Source organism: Nesoenas mayeri (assembly GCF_963082525.1).
Source record: "Nesoenas mayeri genome assembly, chromosome: 34".
Classification (NCBI taxonomy): Eukaryota; Metazoa; Chordata; class Aves; order Columbiformes; family Columbidae; genus Nesoenas; species Nesoenas mayeri.
The window spans coordinates 510,856-530,818 of NC_137575.1; the positions used below are offsets into that span (position 1 = coordinate 510,856).

Here is a 19,963-nt window from a genome sequence, read left to right on the forward strand (position 1 = left end):
AGTTGGTTGAGCAATAGACTTAGCGTTAGGGTTAGGCTTAGGTTACGGCTATGGTGAGGTTTAAGCTAGTGGTTAAACATATGTTAGGGTTATGGCCAGCGTTATGGTCAGAGTCAGGTTGCGGTTAGGGTTAGGGTTCCGGTTAGGGTTAGGGTTAGGGTTGGGAGTACAGTTCGGGTTAGCATTAGAGTTGGTTTGGTATTAGACTTAGCGTTAGGGTTAGGCTTAGGTTCTGGCTATGGTGAGGTTTAGGCTTATGGTTAAACATATGTTAGGGTTCTGGTCAGCGCTATGGTCAGAGTCAGGTTCCGGTTAGGGTTAGGGTTCGGGTTAGGGTTAGGGTTAGGGTTACGTTTAGGGTTAGGGTTAGGCTTAAGGTTAGGATTCGCGTTGTTTTAGGGTTAGGCCTAGGTTAGGTTTAGGTTTAGGTTTAGGGTTATGGTTAAAATTACATTTGGGTTAGGGTCAGGGTTATGTTCAGGATCCGGGGTATGGTTAGGGTTAGGGCTAGGGTTAGGATTACAGTTAGGATTAGGATTAGAGTTGGTTTAGCGTTAGACTTGGCGTTAAGGTTAGTCTTAGCTTACAGCTATGGAGAGGTTTAGGCTTATGGTTAAACATATGTTATGGTTCTGGTCAGCGTTATGGTCAGGGTCAGGGTCAGGTTAGGGCTAGGGTTCCGGCTAGGGTTAGATTTAGGGTTCCGGTTAGGGTTAGGGTTTGGATTACAAGTAGGGTTAGGATTAGTGTTGGTTTAGCATTAGATATAGCGTTAGGGTTAGGCTTAGGTTACGGCTATGGTGAGGTTTAGGCTTATGGTTAAACATATGTTAGGGTTATGGCCATCGTTACGGTCAGAGTCAGGTTACGGTTAGGGTTAGGGTTCCGGTTAGGGTTAGGGTTAGGGTTGGGATTACAGTTTGGTTTAGGATTAGAGTTGTTTTAGCATTAGACTTAGCGTTAGGGTTAGGCTTAGGTTACGGCTATGGTGAGGTTTAGGCTTATGGTTAAACATATGTTAGCGTTATGGCCAGCGTTATGGTCAGAGTCATGTTAAGGTTAGGGTTAGGGTTCCGGTTAGAGTTAGGGTTAGGGTTGGGATTACAGTTCGGGTTAGGATTAGAGTTGGATTAGCATTAGATTTAGCGTTGGCGTTAAGATTAGGTTACGTCTATGGTGAGGTTTAGGCTTATGGTTAAACATATGTTAGGGTTCTGGTCAGCATTATGGTCAGGGTCATGGTCAGATTAGGGCTAGGGTTCCGGCTAGGGTTAGGTTTAGGGTTAGGTTCAGGGCTAGGTTTAGGATTACAGTTCAGGTTAGGATTAGAGTTGGTTTAGCATTAGACTTAGCGTTAGGATTAGGCTTAGGTTATGGCTATCGTGTGGTTTAGGCTTATGGTTAAACATATGATAGCGTTATGGCCAGCGTTATGGCCAGAGTCAGGTTACGGTTAGGGTTAGGGTTCCGGTTAGGGTTAGAGTTAGGGTTGGTATTACAGTTTGGGTTAGGATTAGAGTTTGTTTAGCAATAGACATAGCGTTAGGGTTAGGTTTAGATTACGGCTATGGTGAGGTTTAGGCTTATGGTAAAACATATGTTAGAGTTCTGACCAGCGTTATGGTCAGAGTCAGGGTCAGGTTAAGGCTAGGGTTCTGGCTAGGGTTAGGTTTAGGGTTAGGGTTAGGGCTAGAGTTAGGATTACAGTTAGGGTTAGGATTAGAGTTGGTTTAGCATTAGACTTAGCGTTAGGGTTAGGCTTAGGTTATGGCTATGGTGAGGTTTAGGCTTGTGGTTAAAAATATGTTAGGGTTATGGCCAGCGTTATGGTCAGAGTGAGTTTCCGGTTAGGGTTAGGGTTAGGATTAGGGTTACTTTTAGGGTTATGGTTAGGCTTAGGGTTAGGATTCGCGTTGTTTTAGGGTTAGACTTTGCATTAGTGTTAGGTTTAGGTTTAGGGTTATGGTTAAAATTACATTTGGGTTAGGGTCAGGGTTATGGTCAGCGTCCGGGGTATGGTTAGGTTTAGGGCTAGGGTTAGGATTACAGTTAGGGTTAGGTTTAGAGTTGGTTTAGCATTAGACTTAGCGTTAGGGTTAGGCTTAGGTTACGGCTATGGTGAGGTTTAGGCTTATGGTTAAACATATGTTAGTGTTATGGCCAGCATTATGGTCAGAGTCAGGTTCCAGTTAGGGTTAGGGTTCCGGTTACGGTTAGGGTTAGGATTGGGATTACAGTTCAGGTTAGGATTAGAATTGGTTTATTATTAGACTTAGCGTTAGGGTTAGGCTTAGGTTATGGCTATGGTGAGATTTAGGCTCATGGTTAAACATATGTTAGGGTTCTGCTCAGCGTTATGGTCAGAGTCAGGTTACGGTTAGGTTTAGGGTTCCGGTTAGGGTTAGGGTTCCGGTTAGGGTTAGGGTTAGGTTTGGGATTACAGTTAGGGTTAGGATTAGAGTTGGTTTAGCATTGGACTTAGCGTTAGGGTTAGGCTTAGGTTATGGCTATGGTGTGGTTTAGGCTTATGGTTAAACATATGTTAGCGTTATGGCCAGAGTCAGGTTCCGGTTAGGGTTAGAATTAGGGTTGGGATTACAGTTTGGGTTAGGATTAGAGTTGGTTTAGCATTAGACTTAGCGTTAGGGTTAGGCTTAGGTTACGGCTATGGTGAGGTTTAGGCTTATGGTTAAACATATGTTAGGGTTATGGCCAGCGTTATGGTCAGAGTCAGATTATGGTTAGGGTTCCGGTTAGGGTTAGGGTTAGGGTTGGGATTACAGTTTGGGTTAGGATTAGAGTTGGTTGAGCAATAGACATAGCGTTAGGGTTAGGTTTAGGTTACCGCTATGGTGAGGTTTAGGCTTATGGTAAAACATATGTTAGAGTTCTGGCCAGCGTTATGGTCAGGGTCAGGGTCAGGTTAAGGCTAGGGTTCCGGCTAGGGTTAGGTTTAGGGTTAGGGTTAGGGCTAGGGTTAGGATTACAGTTCGGGTTAGGATTAGAGTTGGTTTAGCATTAGACTTAGCGTTAGGGTTAGACTTAGTTTATGGCTATGGTGAGGTTTAGGCTTGTGGTTAAACATATGTTAGGGTTATGGCCAGTGTTATGGTCAGAGTGAGTTTCCGGTTAGGGTTAGGGTTCGGTTTAGGGTTAGGATTAGGGTTACGTTTAGGGTTAGGGTCAGGCTTAGGGTTAGGATTCACGTTGTTTTAGGGTTAGACTTAGCATTAGGGTTAGGTTTAGGTTTAGGGTTATGGTTAAAATTACATTTGGGTTAGGGTCAGGGTTATGGTCAGGGTCCGGGGTATGGTTAGGTTTAGGGCTAGGGTTAGGATTACAGTTAGGGTTAGGTTTAGAGTTGGTTTAACTTTAGACTTAGCGTTAAGGTTAGTCTTAGCTTACAGCTATGGAGAGGTTTAGGCTTATGGTTAAACATATGTTAGGGTTCTGGTCAGCGTTATGGTCAGGGTCAGGGTCAGGTTAGGACTAGGGTTCCGGCTAGGGTTAGGTTTAGGGTTAGGGTTTGGGCTAGGGTTTGGATTACAAGTAGGGTTAGGATTAGTGTTGGTTTAGCATTAGACATAGCGTTAGGGTTAGGCTTAGGTTACGGCTATGGTTAGGTTCTGGCTTATGGTTAAACATATGTTAGGGTTATGGCCAACGTTATGGTCAGAGTCAGGTTCCGGTTAGGGTTACGGTTCCGATTAGGGTTAGGGTTAGGGTTAGGGTTGGGATTACAGTTCGGGTTAGGATTAGAGTTGGTTTAACATTAGACTTAGCTTAGGGTTAGGCTTAGGTTATGGCTATGGTGAGGTTTAGGCTTATGGTTAAACATATGTTAGGGTTATGGCCAGTGTTATGGTCAGAGTCAGGTTACGGTTAGGGTTAGGGTTTGAGTTTGGGTTAGGGTTGGTATTACAGTTCGGGTTAGGATTAGAGTTGGATTAGCATTAGACTTATCGTTGGCGTTAGGCTTAGGTTACGGCTATGGTGAGGTTGAGGCTTATGGTTAAACATATGTTAGGGTTCTGGTCAGCGTTATGGTCAGGGTCAGGGTCAGGTTAGGGCTAGGGTTCCGGCTAGGATTAGGTTTAGGTTTAGGGTTTGGGCTAGGGTTACGATTACATGTAGGGTTAGGATTAGATTTGGTTTAGTATTAGACTTAGCGTTAGGGTTAGGCTTAGGTTACGGCTATGGTGAGGTTTAGGCTTATGGTTAAACATATGTTAGGGTTATGGCCAACGTTACGGTCAGAGTCAGGTTCCGGTTAGGGTTAGGGTTGCGGTTAGGGTTAGGGTTAGGGTTGGGATTACAGTTTGGGTTAGGATTAGAGTTGGTTTAACAGTAGACTTAACGTTAGGGTTAGGCTTAGGTTATGGCTATGGTGAGGTTTAGGCTTATGGTTAAACATATATTAGGGTTCTGGCCAGCGTTACGGTCAGAGTCAGGTTCCGGTTAGGGTTAGGGTTCCGGTTAGGGTTAGGGTTAGGGTTGGGATTACAGTTTGGGTTAGGATTAGAGTTTGTTTAGCATTGGACTTAGCGTTAGGGTTAGGCTTAGGTTATGGCTATGGTGTGGTTTAGGCTTATGGTTAAACATATGTTAGCGTTATGGCCAACGTTATGGTCAGGGTCAGGTTACGGTTAGGGTTAGAGTTGCGGTTAGGGTTAGGGTTAGGGTTGGGATTACAGTTTGGGTTAGAATTAGAGTTGGTTTAGCATTAGACTTAGCGTTAGGGTTAGGTTTAGGTTACGGCTATGGTGAGGTTTAGGCTTATGGTTAAACATATGTTAGGGTTCTGGTCAGCATTACGGTCAGGGTCATGGTCAGCGTTAGGGTTCGAGTTAGGGTTAGGGTTAGGATTACGTTTAGGGTTAGGGTTAGGTCTAGGGTTAGGATTACAGTTAGGGTTAGGATTAGAGATGGTTTAGCATTAGACTGAGCGTTAGGGTTAGGCTTAGATTACGGCTTTGGTGAGGTTCAGGCTTATGGTTAAACATATGTTAGGGTTCTGGCCAGCGTTATGGTCAGAGTCAGGTTCCTGTTTGGGATAGGGTTAGGGTTAGAGTTAAGATTACAGTTCGGGTTAGGATTAGAGTTGGTTTAGCAATAGACTTAGCGTTAGGGTTAGGTTTAGGTTACGGCTATGGTGAGGTTTAGGTTTATGGTTAAACATATGTTAGGGTTATGGCCAGCATTATGGTCAGAGTCAGGTTCCGGTTAGGGTTAGGGTTAGGGTTAGGGTTAGGGTTACGTTTAGGGTTAGGGTTAGGCTTAGGGTTAGGATTCGCGTTGTTTTAGGGTTAGACTTAGCATTAGGGTTAGGTTTAGATTTAGGGTTATGGTTAAAATTACATTTGGGTTAGGGTAAGGGTTATGGTCAGGGTCCGTTGTATGGTTAGGGTTAGGGCTAGGGTTAGGATTACAGTTAAGGTTAGGATTAGAGTTGGTTTAGCGTTAAACTTAGCGTTAAGGTTAGTCTTAGCTTACAGCTATGGAGAGGTTTAGGCTTATGGTTAAACATATGTTATGGTTCTGGTCAGCGTTATGGTCAGGGTCAGGGTCAGGTTAGGGCTAGGGTTCCGGCTAGGGTTAGGTTTAGGGTTCCGGTTAGGGTTAGGGTTGGGATTACAAATAGGGTTAGGATTAGTGTTGGTTTAGCATTAGACATAGCGTTAGGGTTAGGCTTAGGTTACGTCTTTGGTTAGGTTCAGGCTTATGGTTAAACATATGTTAGGGTTATGGCCAGCGTTATGGTCAGAGTCAGGTTCTGGTTAGGGTTACGGTTCCGATTAGGGTTAGGGTTAGGGTTTGGGTTTGGGTTAGGGTTGGTATTACAGTTCGGGTTAGGATTAGAGTTTGTTTAGCATTGGACTTAGCGTTAAGGTTAGGCTTAGGTTACGGCTATGGTGAGGTTTAGGCTTATGGTTAAACATATGTTAGGGTTCTGCTCAGCGTTATGGTCAGGGTCAGGGTCAGGTTAGGGCTAAGGTTCCGGCTAGGGTTAGGTTTAGGGTTAGGGTTAGGACTAGGGTTAGGATTATAGGTAGGGTTAGGATTAGAGTTGGTTTAGCATTAGACTTAGCGTTAGGGTTAGGCTTAGGTTACGGCTATGGTGAGGTTTAGGCTTATGGTTAAACATATGTTAGGGTTCTGGCCAGCGTTATGGTCAGGGTCAGGGTCAGGTTAGGGCTAGGTTTCCGGCTAGGGTTACGTTTAGGGTTAAGGTTAGGGTTAGGATTACAGTTAGGGTTAGGATTAGAGATGGTTTAGCATTAGACTTAGCGTTAGGGTTAGGCTTAGGTTACAGCTATGGTGAGGTTTAGGCTTATGGTTAAACATATGTTAGGGTTATGGCCAACGTTACGGTCAGAGTCAGGTTACGGTTAGGGTTAGGGTTCCGGTTAGGATTAGGGTTAGGGTTGGGATTACAGTTTGGGTTAGGATTAGAGTTGGTTTAGCATTAGACTTAGCGTTAGGGTTAGGCTTAGGTTATGGCTATGGTGAGATTTAGGCTTATGGTTAAACATATGTTAGGGTTCTGGCCAGCGTTACGGTCAGAGTCAGGTTCCGGTTAGGGTTAGGGTTCCGGTTAGGGTTAGGGTTAGGGTTGGGATTACAGTTCGGGTTAGGATTAGAGTTTGTTTAGCATTGGACTTAGCGTTAGGGTTAGGCTTAGGTTATGGCTATGGTGAGGTTTAGGCTTATGGTTAAACATATGTTAGCGTTATGGCCAGCGTTATGGTCAGAGTCAGGTTACGGTTAGGGTTAGAGTTGCGGTTAGGGTTAGGGTTAGGGTTGGGATTACAGTTTGGGTTAGGATTAGAGTTGGTTTATCATTAGACTTAGCGTTAGGGTTAGGCTTAGGTTATGGCTATGGTAAGATTTAGGCTTATGGTTAAACATATGTTAGGGTTCTGGTCAGCGTTATGGTCAGAGTCAGGTTACAGTTAGGGTTAGGGTTCCGGTTAGGGTTAGGGTTCCGGTTAGGGTTAGGGTTCCGGTTAGGGTTAGGCTTAGGTTTGGGATTACAGTTAGGGTTAGTATTAGAGTTGGTTTAGCAATAGACTTAGCGTTAGGGTTAGGTATAGGTTACGGCTATGGTGAGGTTTAGGTTTATGGTTAAACATATGTTAGGGTTCTGGCCAGTGTTATGGTCAGGGTCAGAGTCAGGTTATGGCTAGGGTTCCGGCTAGGGTTAGGGTTAGGGTTAGGGTTAGGACTAGGGTTAGGATTACAGTTCGGGTTAGGATTAGAGTTGGTTTAGCATTAGACTTAGCGTTAGGGTTAGGCTTAAGTTACGGCTATGGTGAGGTTTAGGCTTATGTTTAAACATATGTTAGGGTTATGGCCAGCGTTATGGTCAGAGTGAGTTTCCGGTTAGGGTTAGGGTTCCGATTAGGGTTAGGGTTAGGGTTGGGATTACAGTTCGGGTTAAGATTAGAGTTGGTTTAGCATTATACTGAGCGTTAGGGTTAGGCTTAGGTTACGGCTATGGTGAGGTTTAATCTTATGGTTAAACATCTGTTAGGGTTATGGCCAGCGTTATGGTCAAAGTCAGGTTCCGATTTGGGTTAGGGTTAGGGTTAGGGTTAAGATTACAGTTCGGGTTAGTATTAGAGTTGATTTAGCATTAGACATAGCGTTAGGGTTAGGCTTAGGTTACGGCTATGGTGAGGTTTAGACTTATGGTTAAACATATGTTAGGGTTATGGTCAACGATATGGTCAGGGTCAGGTTAGGGGTAGAATTCAGGTTGTTTTAGGGTTAGACTTATCATTAGGATTAATAATAAATTAATTCTAACTTAGTAATCCAACAGTGTCTGACAGAGCCCGACAGGAGTGCAGGTGCTGTCATTTCCAGTGAGGGTCCAGGTGATTTGATAAGGGTGGTGGGTTGGGCTTGGGATGATTGATCCCTCTCCTTTCCCAGGGGATTTTGGGAAGGGGTGGGTGGGTCTCAGGGTATTTTAGCCCCAGCCCCTGGACAGGAGTTGATGCTGTTCCTGGGCTGCTTGGGTGCTGGTTCCCTGCTGCTCCTTCAGCTGTCGGCAGCTTTTGGGCTGTTTAAGCTATGTGGGCAGTTGTGTTTGGAGAAGTGGAGATGCCTGTTTGACGTAGGACCTTCAGGAGCGCAGCAAAGCTTCAGTACCAGCTGTAGTTGAAGATATGTTTGTAACTAGGTTTCATTTATTGAATAAATTCCCGGTGCTTTGCGTTTTCCTGAAATTCCTGACTGCAATGAAGATGAGGTGTTAATTTATGGTTTGTATTGGCGTGTAACAAGTTGCTGATATAATCTCCCTTGCTAGGACTGATGCTTTGATTATCTAGCAGGGGTTAAAATTAGCATCTCATATCTATAAGTAGAGTTCTAGCATTTCCGAAGGAAGCAGCAGGACCATAAGGCAGAGTGTCTTTCAGGCTGCTCTGCCCAGAGGTGTGCAGTCAGGGGTAGGTGGAATGCTCAAGCTGTTGATGAGCTGCTGGGTGACTTGCTGAATAACTTGTTTTCAGATGCAGAGGGCAAACTGGGCACGAAAGAGCGACGGAGGAGGCGAGCTGCGCGCCGTAAGCAGGTGGGTCGGTGCGTGGCGCCAGAGGGAAGCTGTGCCGTGTGGCTCTCGCTGAGCTCGGTCGTTTCTCTGTTTCCTAGGTGTGAAGCGAAGAGGAAAGCTGGGTATCGGCAGCGCAGCTCCTCGGGCAAGGTGAGCACGGAGTGCTGGGCTGAAGCGGCAGCTGGTTTCAGGTCCCGTGTTGCCGGTGCATGTCTGAGCGTCCTTTGGTTGATTTTTACAGGCGGTAGCTGAAGGTCTTCGTGGTCAAAAGCAAGGGCGCCCAGGTGGGTGAGCGGCCCAGGTAAGGGAGGGCGAGATGGGACCATCTGCGGGCAGGCTGTGTTTTCGGGCGGCGTCCGAGCGCGTGCCTCTGGTTTTGCAGGTGCCGCAGACGAGCTGCGAGGGGCGAAGGCGCAGGCCGGCCGGCCGCCGAGAAGGTGAGGCGGCGGAGGGCGTGGAGGAGCCCGGTATTGCCCGGTGACCGGGTTCAGCGTTTCCTTCTCGCTTCGCAGGCGCTTTGTGGGCCCTTTGCACTGGGAGGGGCGTTTGCGGTGAGTCGGGCTAGGGGCGAGGAGGAGCGTGGGGCCAGCGATTCGTTCCAGGCGCTACAGGTCTTTTGCTTCTCGCCGTCTTAGGCGTCACGAGCGATGGGGGTTGGTGACCACGCCCACGGCACGACGCGCCGAACGGAACGCCGTGGAACTTAGCAGGAGGTGGGTGTTGCGGAAGGGGTCGGCGTTTACCCCACGACGCCGTCTGCCGGGACGGCTTAGCAAGCGTGTGTTTTCTCGTGTTCCCGTAGACGCTGAAGAGGAACCCGGCGATGCAGGAAGACGGCCGTTCGCGCACGTGGCGTTTTCCTCTGTTGAAGATGGATTCGGTCCCTTGGCCCTCTGAAAGCTAAGTGGAGGCACAAGGCCTGGCAAGGGCCGGGAATCGCAGGTCCGGGGGTATAGTTCTGACAAGGGGAAGGACTGTCCAGGAACAGTCCCCTTTGAGTGGGTAAAGGGCCCCGAGAACCTTACAGTGCGACGCCAGCGTGTGCCGGGCAGGGCAGCTCCAGCCTGTGTCTGTGTTGTTGTGTAGTTCGGGCAGCCTGCCTCACGCCTGTCAGACGATGCTGGGGTCTCGTTGTGCTCAAGGGGCACAACGTGCATCTCAGGTGCCATCCTGGGATCTGGAACGCTGGTGCCAATTTGCTCCCGGATTCTTGTATCATCAGTGTGGATGGTGTTTGCATATGGGATGTTTCCGGTCAGTTGTGATTTATGGTGTTTTTTCTGGGCTGCATCATCAGCAGCTCTGCTCTCTCCCCATCCAGTCTAAGGGACTGGCCCTTCAAGATGCTGGGAAGTTCTTAGTCTTGCGGCCATCTCTGTGTGTGTGCGCCAGCGCCGCCGTCTCAGAAGGGGCCGTGATGTTTGGCTCTTATTTTATTCTGGGGTTGCAGTAGAGGCTGCTCGCCTCACCGCTGCCTCCCGGCAGGTTATTTTGATCATTGCCATCTCTGGTTTGGAGTCATTTTTGTTATAGAGCATTTTTTGTGATGTTGCCATGGTGTCGTCTATAACGTTGTGTGGAGGGTCTGTCTGTGCACGTGCGCATTTGGCTGGAGCTGCTCTGCCCGGAGGTGTAGAGTCAGGAGCGGGAGTTCTAGGAGTCCACGATTAATCTGTGGACATGTTCACCTGCGTAGGCACAGGTTGTGCAGTCATCTGGGATGGAGTAGCCGTGGGCAGGGGAGCGGACTGTCCCGTCCCCAGTGTTTTTTGGGACTCAGTTAGAGCTTCTGGTGGGATTCCTGAATAGAAAGCAGACCTGTGGGATGGGCAAGCTGTTGATGAGCTGCTGGGTGACTTGCTGCATAACTCGATTTCAGATGCAGAGGGACGACTTGGCCCGGAAGAGCGACGGAGGAGGCGAGCTGCGCGCCATAAGCAGGTGGGTCGGTGCGTGGCGGCAGAGGGAAGCTGCGCCGTGTGGCTCTCGCTGAGCTCGGTCATTTCTCTGTTTCCTAGGTGTGAAGAGAAGAGGAAAGCTGGGTATCGGCACCGCAGCTCCTCGGGCAAGGTGAGCATGGAGTGCTGGTCACACAGGGGGAACGGCCATAGAGTGCGATAGAGACTTTCTGTTCAGCATGCTACCTCTATTCCAGCATTCAGACTTGCGCAACTCTGCGACAGGCTGTGTCTCATCTCGGTGTGCTGGATTTGGCTTTTCCGTATGCACACCATGTAAAGAATCCTGGTTTTGGAATAACAGCTGTAGCGCACCAGATGAGACACTAAAAAAACCAAACCAAACCAAAACAAAGAAGGCTTTGCTCAGTCCAGCTTGCTGCGGCGGCGGCGGGGGCCGATGGGGCTCCAGCCGCACTGATCTGTTTTTCAGGGAGACCCAGAGGCGCCTCCACCTGGCTGAGCAGTGAGCAGCCCAAAGGTGCAATGCAAAAATTGAGATATTGTCTTAAATTACTGTGACTGTGATCCATCTGCATATTTGAACTGGGTATTTGATTTTTGCATCTGAGCTCAGTATTTTAGTTTGCATATTCATATTTGGTACCAAAAGAATCTTGTTTGGGGAGATAATTACAAAATGGGAACCGTTTCTACTGCTAAAATTCCACCTTACTCCCCTTTAGGATGCATTCTTACACATTAAAGTAATTGCTTATATTGTTAGAAAAGCATTTAAATTGGTAAAATGCTATGATAGGTGTGAATTTGGAAGAGGTTGTATTTAAAAGTTGCTAGAATATTAACTGATTTGGATCTAGGAAACCAGAATAATGGATTGATGTTTATTATACTGGTTTATACTGTTTTTTGACATCTCTAGATTGTACAAGGTAAATGGAGCTAAGGAATGTAACTATTGCTGAGCTACTTGAAATTGCATATAAAGCGTATTACGGTTGGAATGAAATGGGTAAACAAAAGACCAAAACATCCCAGGCCTGTGTGCAGCTCATTGTGACTGAGGAGTTTCCCAGAGCCTCCCACCTCGTACCAGCCATTATGCCAGCTGCGTGACCTTGGTTATATCTGAACTGCAGCGAGAAGAGAAAGAAAGACAATTGAAAAAAAAAATAAAAAAGGGAAACCTGGCTGCCCGCTTTTAAAGCGGCGAAAGGGGGGTTCTCTCTCCCCCCCACTGCAGCAATGTAATACTGAATGGAGCCGTCCGAGGGTGAAGTTTAAAGGCATCCTTAGCAGACCCGTAGTTCTAATGAAACTGGGAAATTAAACCAAAAATTTGATGATAGACTTATTCTGTGGTAATTCGTTGTAAGAGACTTCTTAGTAAATTCACCATGCTAGTTTTTGAGGCCATGGGAAGGAACGAAAGAAAGGCCATTTTTTGAGACCAATAGCATGCCAAATTTGGAACAAAGTTTTAATACATGAATTCTTGTAGTTGCCAGAAAGTCCTATACCTCTCCTGGGTTGAGATTTGTTAAGTAAATTGTAAGCTCAAATAACGTTTTCTGAGAATTCTGTTTAGTTGCATGGCCTACAAGAAGCTGCTGGGATGGTGCAGATCTGCTTGCCGCAAGCGAGAAATCTCCAAGGAAATTTCAAATGCTGTATTTCCACTAGTATTAACAGCCAATGTCTCGATAAAGCAAACACTACACTGATAGAACTGAAACAGGACTTCGATCCGGTAAGGGAAAACAATATCCAATAAATATGACAGCCAAAATGGAGTCGGAAACTTTGAGGAGTGAATTTATGACAACCTTACAGGCTGACTGCATTCGATTGGATTTGCAGATTTGTCTATTTGTAGCTACAACATAGAAACAACCTGTGGCTATTGTGGGACAGTATGATGAGATTGCTGGCAAACTGATATACCGACTGTTATATACCAATTGTCACTCTGATCAAGAAAATGCAGGGAATGAATTTAAGTCTTAATAGGCCATGATCCTTTTGTCATATATGTACCATTTCTGAAATTCTGATTTTTTTTTTTTTTTATTTGTAATCTATGTCTTTATAAATTGCACTAGCTGGTTTTCTTAACAGCACAGCTTTTGGCATGCCTAAATGTAAATTGCTGCAGAACCTGCAAGCCTTTAACATCAGGTCATAGGCCATACTTGTATTTGTTCTGATCCTACATACTTGCAAAGTTTTTGTCAATGGTTCTGGGAAGTCTCATAAAGCTGTAGTGGTTTGGTGTGAAGATAACAATTGGCGTCATTCTGTAAAAATTATTGAAGGTTCAACCCGATTAGCAGAACTTGGCAGAGCTTTAAATTACTTAGAGCTTTTTAAGGAGGAACCTCTAAATTTGATTTGTGATTTTGAGTACGTAGTCAAGGTCCAACGCACATATCCGGTTCTGAACTTTGTTTGTTTGTTTGTTTTTTTAAAAAGGGGGGGAAGTAGGGGAAGTACCACAAAACCAATGGTCAAAAGCATTTTATGCCATGAAATACTTTGCAAGTATGACCCAAAACCATGCTAAATCAGAAAGAACCTACATTAGTTATGGTCAAATCACTAGTCAATAAAAAAGGCCACATCAATTGATAACCTGGGGGAAAGTTGGTTTGTGTCATTACAGGCCGAGGATTGAAGTGGATTCAACAAAGATTTAACGGATGCAGATGGACAGGAGGGAGTTAAGTTGTGAGGACTGTTTCAGATGTAAACCATGGATCCCAGTTACAGATGCTCGCAGACCCGGTGGTCTAGAAGCCTGTTAGCAAGCAGGTGGCGTACCTTCTGTGGAGAAGGGCAATTTGAACTATCAGCAGGAGATCCAAAAGGGTGATACTATGATTAGATAGTCAATGCATAGATAAGGGAAAATTATGAGATATCCCTACCATAGTAATCTAAGGGTAGCAACTGATAAAGTTTTAGAAGGGATATTAAAGTTAAGCTATTGATCTTTTAAATAGGTTGAGATAACTTTTAAGATATTAATTCAATTATTAGTATATACTGATGGTATTAAGTATGTGTCACGGAATATTACCCCGAGGTTAATTTAAGGGACAACAGGTTCCAAAACAACTTTTATTAAACCGGTGAGAAACAGGGTTTTAGCATTCCAAAAGTGACTTAACTAAAGGTTCGGATATCAGTTGAGCAAACTTATTTAGGGGCAGCAACCACTACAACAGGCGGTCCACAGAGGGCATGCACGTGGCTTCACTCAAAACAATGCCGAAGTCGCCCCTGAGTCCCGGAGAAGAACCCACTTGCCCAAGCCCGTAGCAGGATTATTTTTAAAGAGGTACGCGTACTCGTAGCGAGTACGGAAAGTGTACACTCGCGATTCCGCGAGGGTAAATTTATAATACACTCGCAATCCCGCGAGAGTTAATTTACTTACACGTACAAATGTGCACGGAATATTACACGTGCTTACGTGGAAGCACGAGAGGAAAATACACTCGCGATTGTGCGAGGAAGTAATTTAAAGTACACATGCAACTGTGCACGGAAAGTTACACGTGCATATGTGCACGGTAAGTATAAATATACTCGCAATCCTGCGAGAATTAATTTTACACGCGCTCATATGGAGCACAGAAAGTTATACGCGCATATGTGCACGAAAAGTATAAATATACTCGCAATCCTGCGAGAGTTTTACTCACAGCCGTGGCGGCGAGGCGAGCGGAGTCTCCATCCCGGGGAGCTGCGGGGGCCGTGGCTCCTGGCGGCAGTGGCTAAGCTCGTGCTCCGAGAAACTCGCGACAATGGGCGGAGTTTCGACGAGAATCCCGTTTTTGTAATTTGATCAGACCTGACTGTAGGCTTTGTTAAACCTCCTCCGCACCCCCCACACTGGCTGTGGGTGCCCCCGAAGCCTCCCAAAAACATCCCCCACCCTGGGCGTGGGCGCCCAGCGGCTCTGCTAATGGCCCCTGGCCAGGGTGCTCCGGGGCCAAACAAAAGAAGCCATTAGCCTCGAGTAGCAGAGAAAGAGAGGAGATGTGCCCACCTCTCCATGCTGAAGGAGGGAGGGAGAGAGAGGGGGCAGAGAGGGGGAGCGAGGGGGGGTTGCATTCTCCTACAGTATGTTACCCTATAAACTGCGCAGTTATAAATCTTTTAGGAATTTAAGAGAATATATTGTATTAACTTCTCTGGTTATTTTGAATCTATTAAAATAGTGTGTTAATAAGGTGGTCATAGTAGAATTAAGGTTCTAAGAACAGGCAGGTAGTAGTTTGATCTTACTAAGTAAGGTTTAACTGCATTATATGTAATTGTAATTATGTTGTTAATCACATGTTCTATGTTGCAGTATATTTCAAAAATGATGCACCGTGCGGTTTAGGGGGCCTGACTAACTCAGGAAAAGAAAGGGGGAAGCGTGGAGGGGTTTTCATAGATAAAGATATGTCCCTGAATTAGGCAGGCTCAAAGGAACCTCAAGGCCGCTTCGGGGAGCTGAGAACAGAATCTGCCGTGAGAAAGAGGGGCGTTCCTCAATCACCGGGGTCCCGGCGCGGCGTGAATCACCGGACGTATCATCAGCGAGACTCCAGCGCACGGACAGCCCACGATACTCATTTAGCGAATCCATGCTTGGAGCGTGGACACATGATTGGAATACAGTTACATATATAAGGAGACTTGTTTCTGTAATAAATGGCTTTAGCGTGATACACATTGAATCGACTTGTTTTGCTGAGTCCTTATCTCGTTCCAACAGGTAGCTACATTTGAACTACCTATACACCCACAGTACTGCCCCACAACGCCCCATAGCTCCTACACTCTGCCCCATAGACCCACACCACTGCCCCACAGCACCCCAGACATCCTCCACCGCCCCATAGATCCACAGTACTGCCCCACAACACCCCATTGCTCCTGCACTCTGTCCCATAAATGCCCAGTACTGCACCACAGCACCGTATAGCTCCTGTACTCTGCCCCATACATCCACAGTAGTGCCCCACAGCCCCATATAGCTCCTGTACTCTGCCCCATACATCCACAGCAGTACCCCACAGCACCCCACAGTGACTCTATTCTTGCCCATAGACCCACAGTGCTGTCCCACAGCACCCCATATCTTGTTCACTCTGCCCTATAGACCCCCAGTGTAACCCCACAGCACCCCACAGTTCCTCTGCCCTATAGATCAACAGCACTGTCCCAGAAAACACCGTAGCGTCTTCCCACTAGCCCATAGGCCAGCAATGCTGCCCCACCGCACACTGTAGCTCCTGCACCCTGCCCCATAGACCCACAGCAGTGCCCCACAGCGCCCCACACATCCGGGCTGCCCTATACATCCACAGCACTGCTCTGCAGCACCATATAGTTTCAGCACTCTGCCCCATTGATATGTAGCACCCCACAGCTCCTGCATTCTGCCCATAGATCCACAGTCCTGGGTTCCCTCGGCCCACCAGACGTCCTGGGTTGCGATGCCGCACGGGGCCCCGTGCACAACAGAAAATGAGGACAGCGTGGCTGCTGGGCTCCACCCTGCTCGGAATCCAAGATGGCTGGCGGGGACTGCCTAGGGCGGCCATTTTGGGGTGGGGCCCAAGGTGGGCGGTGGGACCCGTGACTCTGTTTACTCCTGATGGCCATCTTGGAAAAGGGCAGCGCTGTGCCGCTGCCATCCTGACATTGCTCCCCCAGGGCCATGCTGGGGGATTTTTAACCTGGTTTTGGGGCCAATTCTCACCCAATAAAATTAAATAATGTAAAAAAACCTTAAGCATGTGGTTTGTTCCATTTCCAGTGAGGGATTTGGGGGTGGGGTTTAGGGTTGAGGGTGGGGCTGAAAGCATGGGCGGGGCCACTGCCAACCCCAGCCCCCTCCCAAGCTCTCCCCAATGTGCCTTCCCCGAGGGGTGTGCCCCAACCAGGCCCCACCCCCTTTCCAAGCACCCTCCCAGCTGGGCTCCTCCCCCTTGACCCACACTTCCACGCCCATTGGTGGGCTCCCTGCAGGGGGTGTGGCCTACAGACCTACAACTCCTTCCCCTCCCCTGCTGAGCCATGTACCCGACAGTATGACAGGGGCAGACAAAGCTCAGGAAAGACCAACAGAGCCAGGCAGGGCCCGAGAGAGCTTGAGAAAGTCCGACAGGTCTCGACACCGCCTGACAAAGCCCGACAGGGCCCGAGAGAGTTTGACGGATCCTCACAGAGCCTGACAAAGCTTGACAGAGCCCAACAGGACCCGTCAGGGCTTGACAAACCTTGTCAGTTCCTGATAGTGCCTCAATGTGTATGACAGAGTCCTGGGGACCTCAACAGAGCCTGAGAAATCTTGACAGGCTCAGCAGAGCCCAACAGGTCTCGACAGAGCCCTACAGAGCCCATCGAAGCCTGATAGAGCCTGACAGACCCCAAGAGGTCTCGTCAGAGCCCTACAGAGCCCATCGAAGCCTGATAGAGCCTGACAGACCCCAAGAGGTCTCGACAGAGCCCTACAGAGCCCATCGAAGCCTGATAGAGCCTGACAGGCCCCAAGAGGTCTCGTCAGAGCCCTACAGAGCCCATCGAAGCCTGATAGAGCCTGACAGGCCCCAAGAGGTCTGAACAGAGCCCTACAGAGCCCATCGAACCTGATAGAGCCTGACAGACCCCAAGAGGTCTCATCAGAGCCCTACAGAGCCCATCGAAGCCTGATAGGGTCTGACAGACCCCAAGAGGTCTGAACAGAGCCCTACAGAGCCCATCGAAGCCTGATAGGGTCTGACAGACCTCAAGAGGTCTGAACAGAGCCCTACAGAGCCCATCGAAGCCTGATAGAGCCTGACAGACCCCAAGAGGTCTCGACAGGGCTTCACAAAAACCAACAGTGTCTGACAGAGCCCGACAGGAGTGCAGGTGCTGTCATTTCCAGTGAGGGTCCAGGTGGTTTGATTGGGGTGGTGGGCGGGGCCTGAGGTGATTGATCCCTCCCCTTTCCAGGGGATTGTGGGAAGGGGTGGGCGGGGCTCAGGATATTTGAGCCCCAGTCCCCGGGTAGGGAGCTCATTCTGCTCCAGGACAGCTTCAGTGCTGGTTCTCTGCTGCTCCTTCAGCAGTCGGCAGCTTTTGGGCTGTTTCAGCTACGTGGGCAGACGTCTTAGGAGAAGCAGAGGTGTCTGCTTGAGGTAAGAGCTTTGGGCTCAGCAAAGGTTCAGTAGCAGCTGTAGTAGAAAGGTTGTTTGTCATTATGTTTCATTTGTTGATTCAGTTCCAGGTACTTTGCATTTTCCAGTAATTTCTGATCATGATGAAGATGGAGTGTTGGTTGTTGTGTCTCCCTTTCTATCTACTCCCTAGAAAACCTAAGTTGACATCCATACTGAGTCCCATTGTAGATGCAATAGCAGTAATAAAGTGTAGGTGCTGTCACTTCAAATGAGATTCCAGGTAATTTGATAAGGGTGGTGGGAGGGGCCTGGGGTGATTGATCCCTCCCCTTTCCAGGGGATTGTGGGAAGGGGTGGGCGGGGCTCAGGGTATTTGAGCCCCAGTCCCCGGGTAGGGAGCTCATTCTGCTCCAGGACAGCTTCAGTGCTGGTTCTCTGCTGCTCCTTCGGCAGTCGGCAGCTTTTGAGCTGTTTAAGCTACGTGGGCAGACGTCTTAGGAGAAGCGGAGGTGTCTGCTTGAGGCAAGAGCTTTGGGCTCAGCAAAGGTTCAGTAGCAGCTGTAGTAGAAAGGTTGTTTGTCATTATGTTTCATTTGCTTATTCAGTTCCAGATGCTTTGCGTTTTCCAGGAATTCCTGACTATGATGAAGATGGAGTGTTGTTTTTTGGTTTGTATTGCTGTATTAATAGCTGTTAATATAATGTCCTCTCCTAGAAGAGTGTTTTATTTCCAGGACCTTTGCAGCGTACAGCGGCCCCCGGTAGATCATTCAAACGTACCTCCCGGAGCTCAGCCAAGGTGAGCAATGACTCGTAGGCTACTATCGATAAATATTATTCGGGTGCCTAATCGTAGGCATGTCCTTGCTTTCCTTATTGTAGGTGATGATGGAGAAAGTGACAACTGCAGGAAGATCCCCGTTAGCCCACATTGTGTTTTCATCTGTTGAAGATGGATTTGATCCCTTGTCCCTCTAAAAGTTAAGTGGAGGCACGAGGGCTGGGAAGGGGCTGGGAACTGCAGGGAGGTTTTAAAGTTCTCAGGCAGAAAAGGGCAGTCCAGGAGCAGTCCCCTTTGGGCAGATAAACGGGGTCAGGGAACTTTACAGCGCCACGCCAGCGTGCGCCGGGCAGGGCAGCTCCAGCCCGCGTCTGTTGTCGCGTAGTTCGGGAAACGCGCCTCGTGCCTGTCAGACGATCCTGGGATATCATTGCTCTCCAGGGGCATGAAAGGAATTTCAAGCGCCATCAGGTGGTCCGGAAAGCCGGTGCCGATCGGGGTAGCATCATTCGGCTGCCGGTTTTCTTGGATCGGCAGCCGAAAGGGTGCACGGTTCTTGGATCTTTAACATTTTTGGTCAGTTGTGTTTTATGGTGTAGTTCTGGGCTGCAACAGCAGCTCTGCTCTCTACCCATCCAGTCTAAGGGACTGGCACTTCTTCCCAGCATCTTGAAGGTTTTAAGTCTTGCAGCAGCTTCTCTGTGTGTTTGCGCCAGAGCTGCCGTCTCATAAGAGGCTGTGATGTTTGGCTCCTTTTTTTTTTTTCTGGGGTTTCAGTAGAGGTTCCTCGCCTCACCGCTGCCTCCCCGCAGGTTATTTTGATTGTTGCAGTCTCTAGTTTGGAGTCATTTTTGTTGCGCCGCCGTCTCTGTGTGGTTTGCGCCAGTGCCGCCGTCTCTGTGTGTTTGCGCCAGTGCCGCCGTCTCATAAGGGGCCGTGATGTTGGGCCCTTATTTTTTTCTGGGGTTGCAGTAGAGGCTCCTCGCCTCACCGCTGCCTCCCCGCAGGTTATTTTGATCATTGCCGTCTCTGGTTTGGAGTCATTTTTGTTGTGGAGCATTTTTGGTGCTGTTGCTGTTGTGTCGTCTACCAGGTTGTGTGGAGCATCTGTCTGTGCACGTGCACATTTGGCTGGAGCTGCTCTGCCCGGAGGTGTGGAGTCAGGGGCGGGAGTTCTAGGAAATCATGATTAATCTGTGGACATGTTAACCTGCGTAGGCAAAGGTTGTGCAGTCATCTGGGATGGAGTAGCCGTGGGCAGGGGAGCAGACAGTCCCTTCCCCAGTGTTTTTTGGGACTCAATTAGAGCTTCCGGTGGGATTCCTAAATAGAAAGCAGAGCTGTGGGTTGGTCAAGCTGTTGATGAGCTGCTGGGTAACTTGTTGAATAACTTGATTTCAGATGCAGAGGAACGACTTGGCACGGAAGAGCAACGGAGGAGGCGAGCCACGTGCCGTAAGCAGGTGGGTCGGTGCGTGGCGGCAGAGGGAAGCTGTGCCGTGTGGCTCTCGCTGAGCTCGGTCGTTTCTCTGTT

General features: G+C 48.1%; 1 protein-coding gene and 1 long non-coding RNA gene across 2 annotated transcripts in view; both read left to right on the forward strand.

Moving 5' to 3' along the window:
• LOC308051224 (uncharacterized protein) overlaps positions 1-10,058 on the forward strand; it is a gene marked incomplete at both ends in the record, with an annotated part of 36,098 nt that extends 26,040 nt beyond the window's left edge. Inside the window, 6 exons of the mRNA XM_080361578.1 lie at positions 8,523-8,713; positions 8,805-8,847; positions 8,946-9,000; positions 9,076-9,114; positions 9,199-9,276; positions 10,049-10,058. Of these exons, the coding sequence (XP_080217704.1) occupies positions 8,523-8,713; positions 8,805-8,847; positions 8,946-9,000; positions 9,076-9,114; positions 9,199-9,276; positions 10,049-10,058 (416 nt within the window). The remainder of the gene's footprint in view (positions 1-8,522; positions 8,714-8,804; positions 8,848-8,945; positions 9,001-9,075; positions 9,115-9,198; positions 9,277-10,048) is intronic.
• A 175-nt stretch (positions 10,059-10,233) lies between these two features.
• On the forward strand, positions 10,234-15,076 carry LOC308051208. The gene is made up of 3 exons (XR_013923449.1): positions 10,234-10,504; positions 10,582-10,633; positions 14,953-15,076. It is a non-coding gene; the product is annotated as an uncharacterized lncRNA (long non-coding RNA).
• Positions 15,077-19,963: the final 4,887 nt, after the last annotated feature.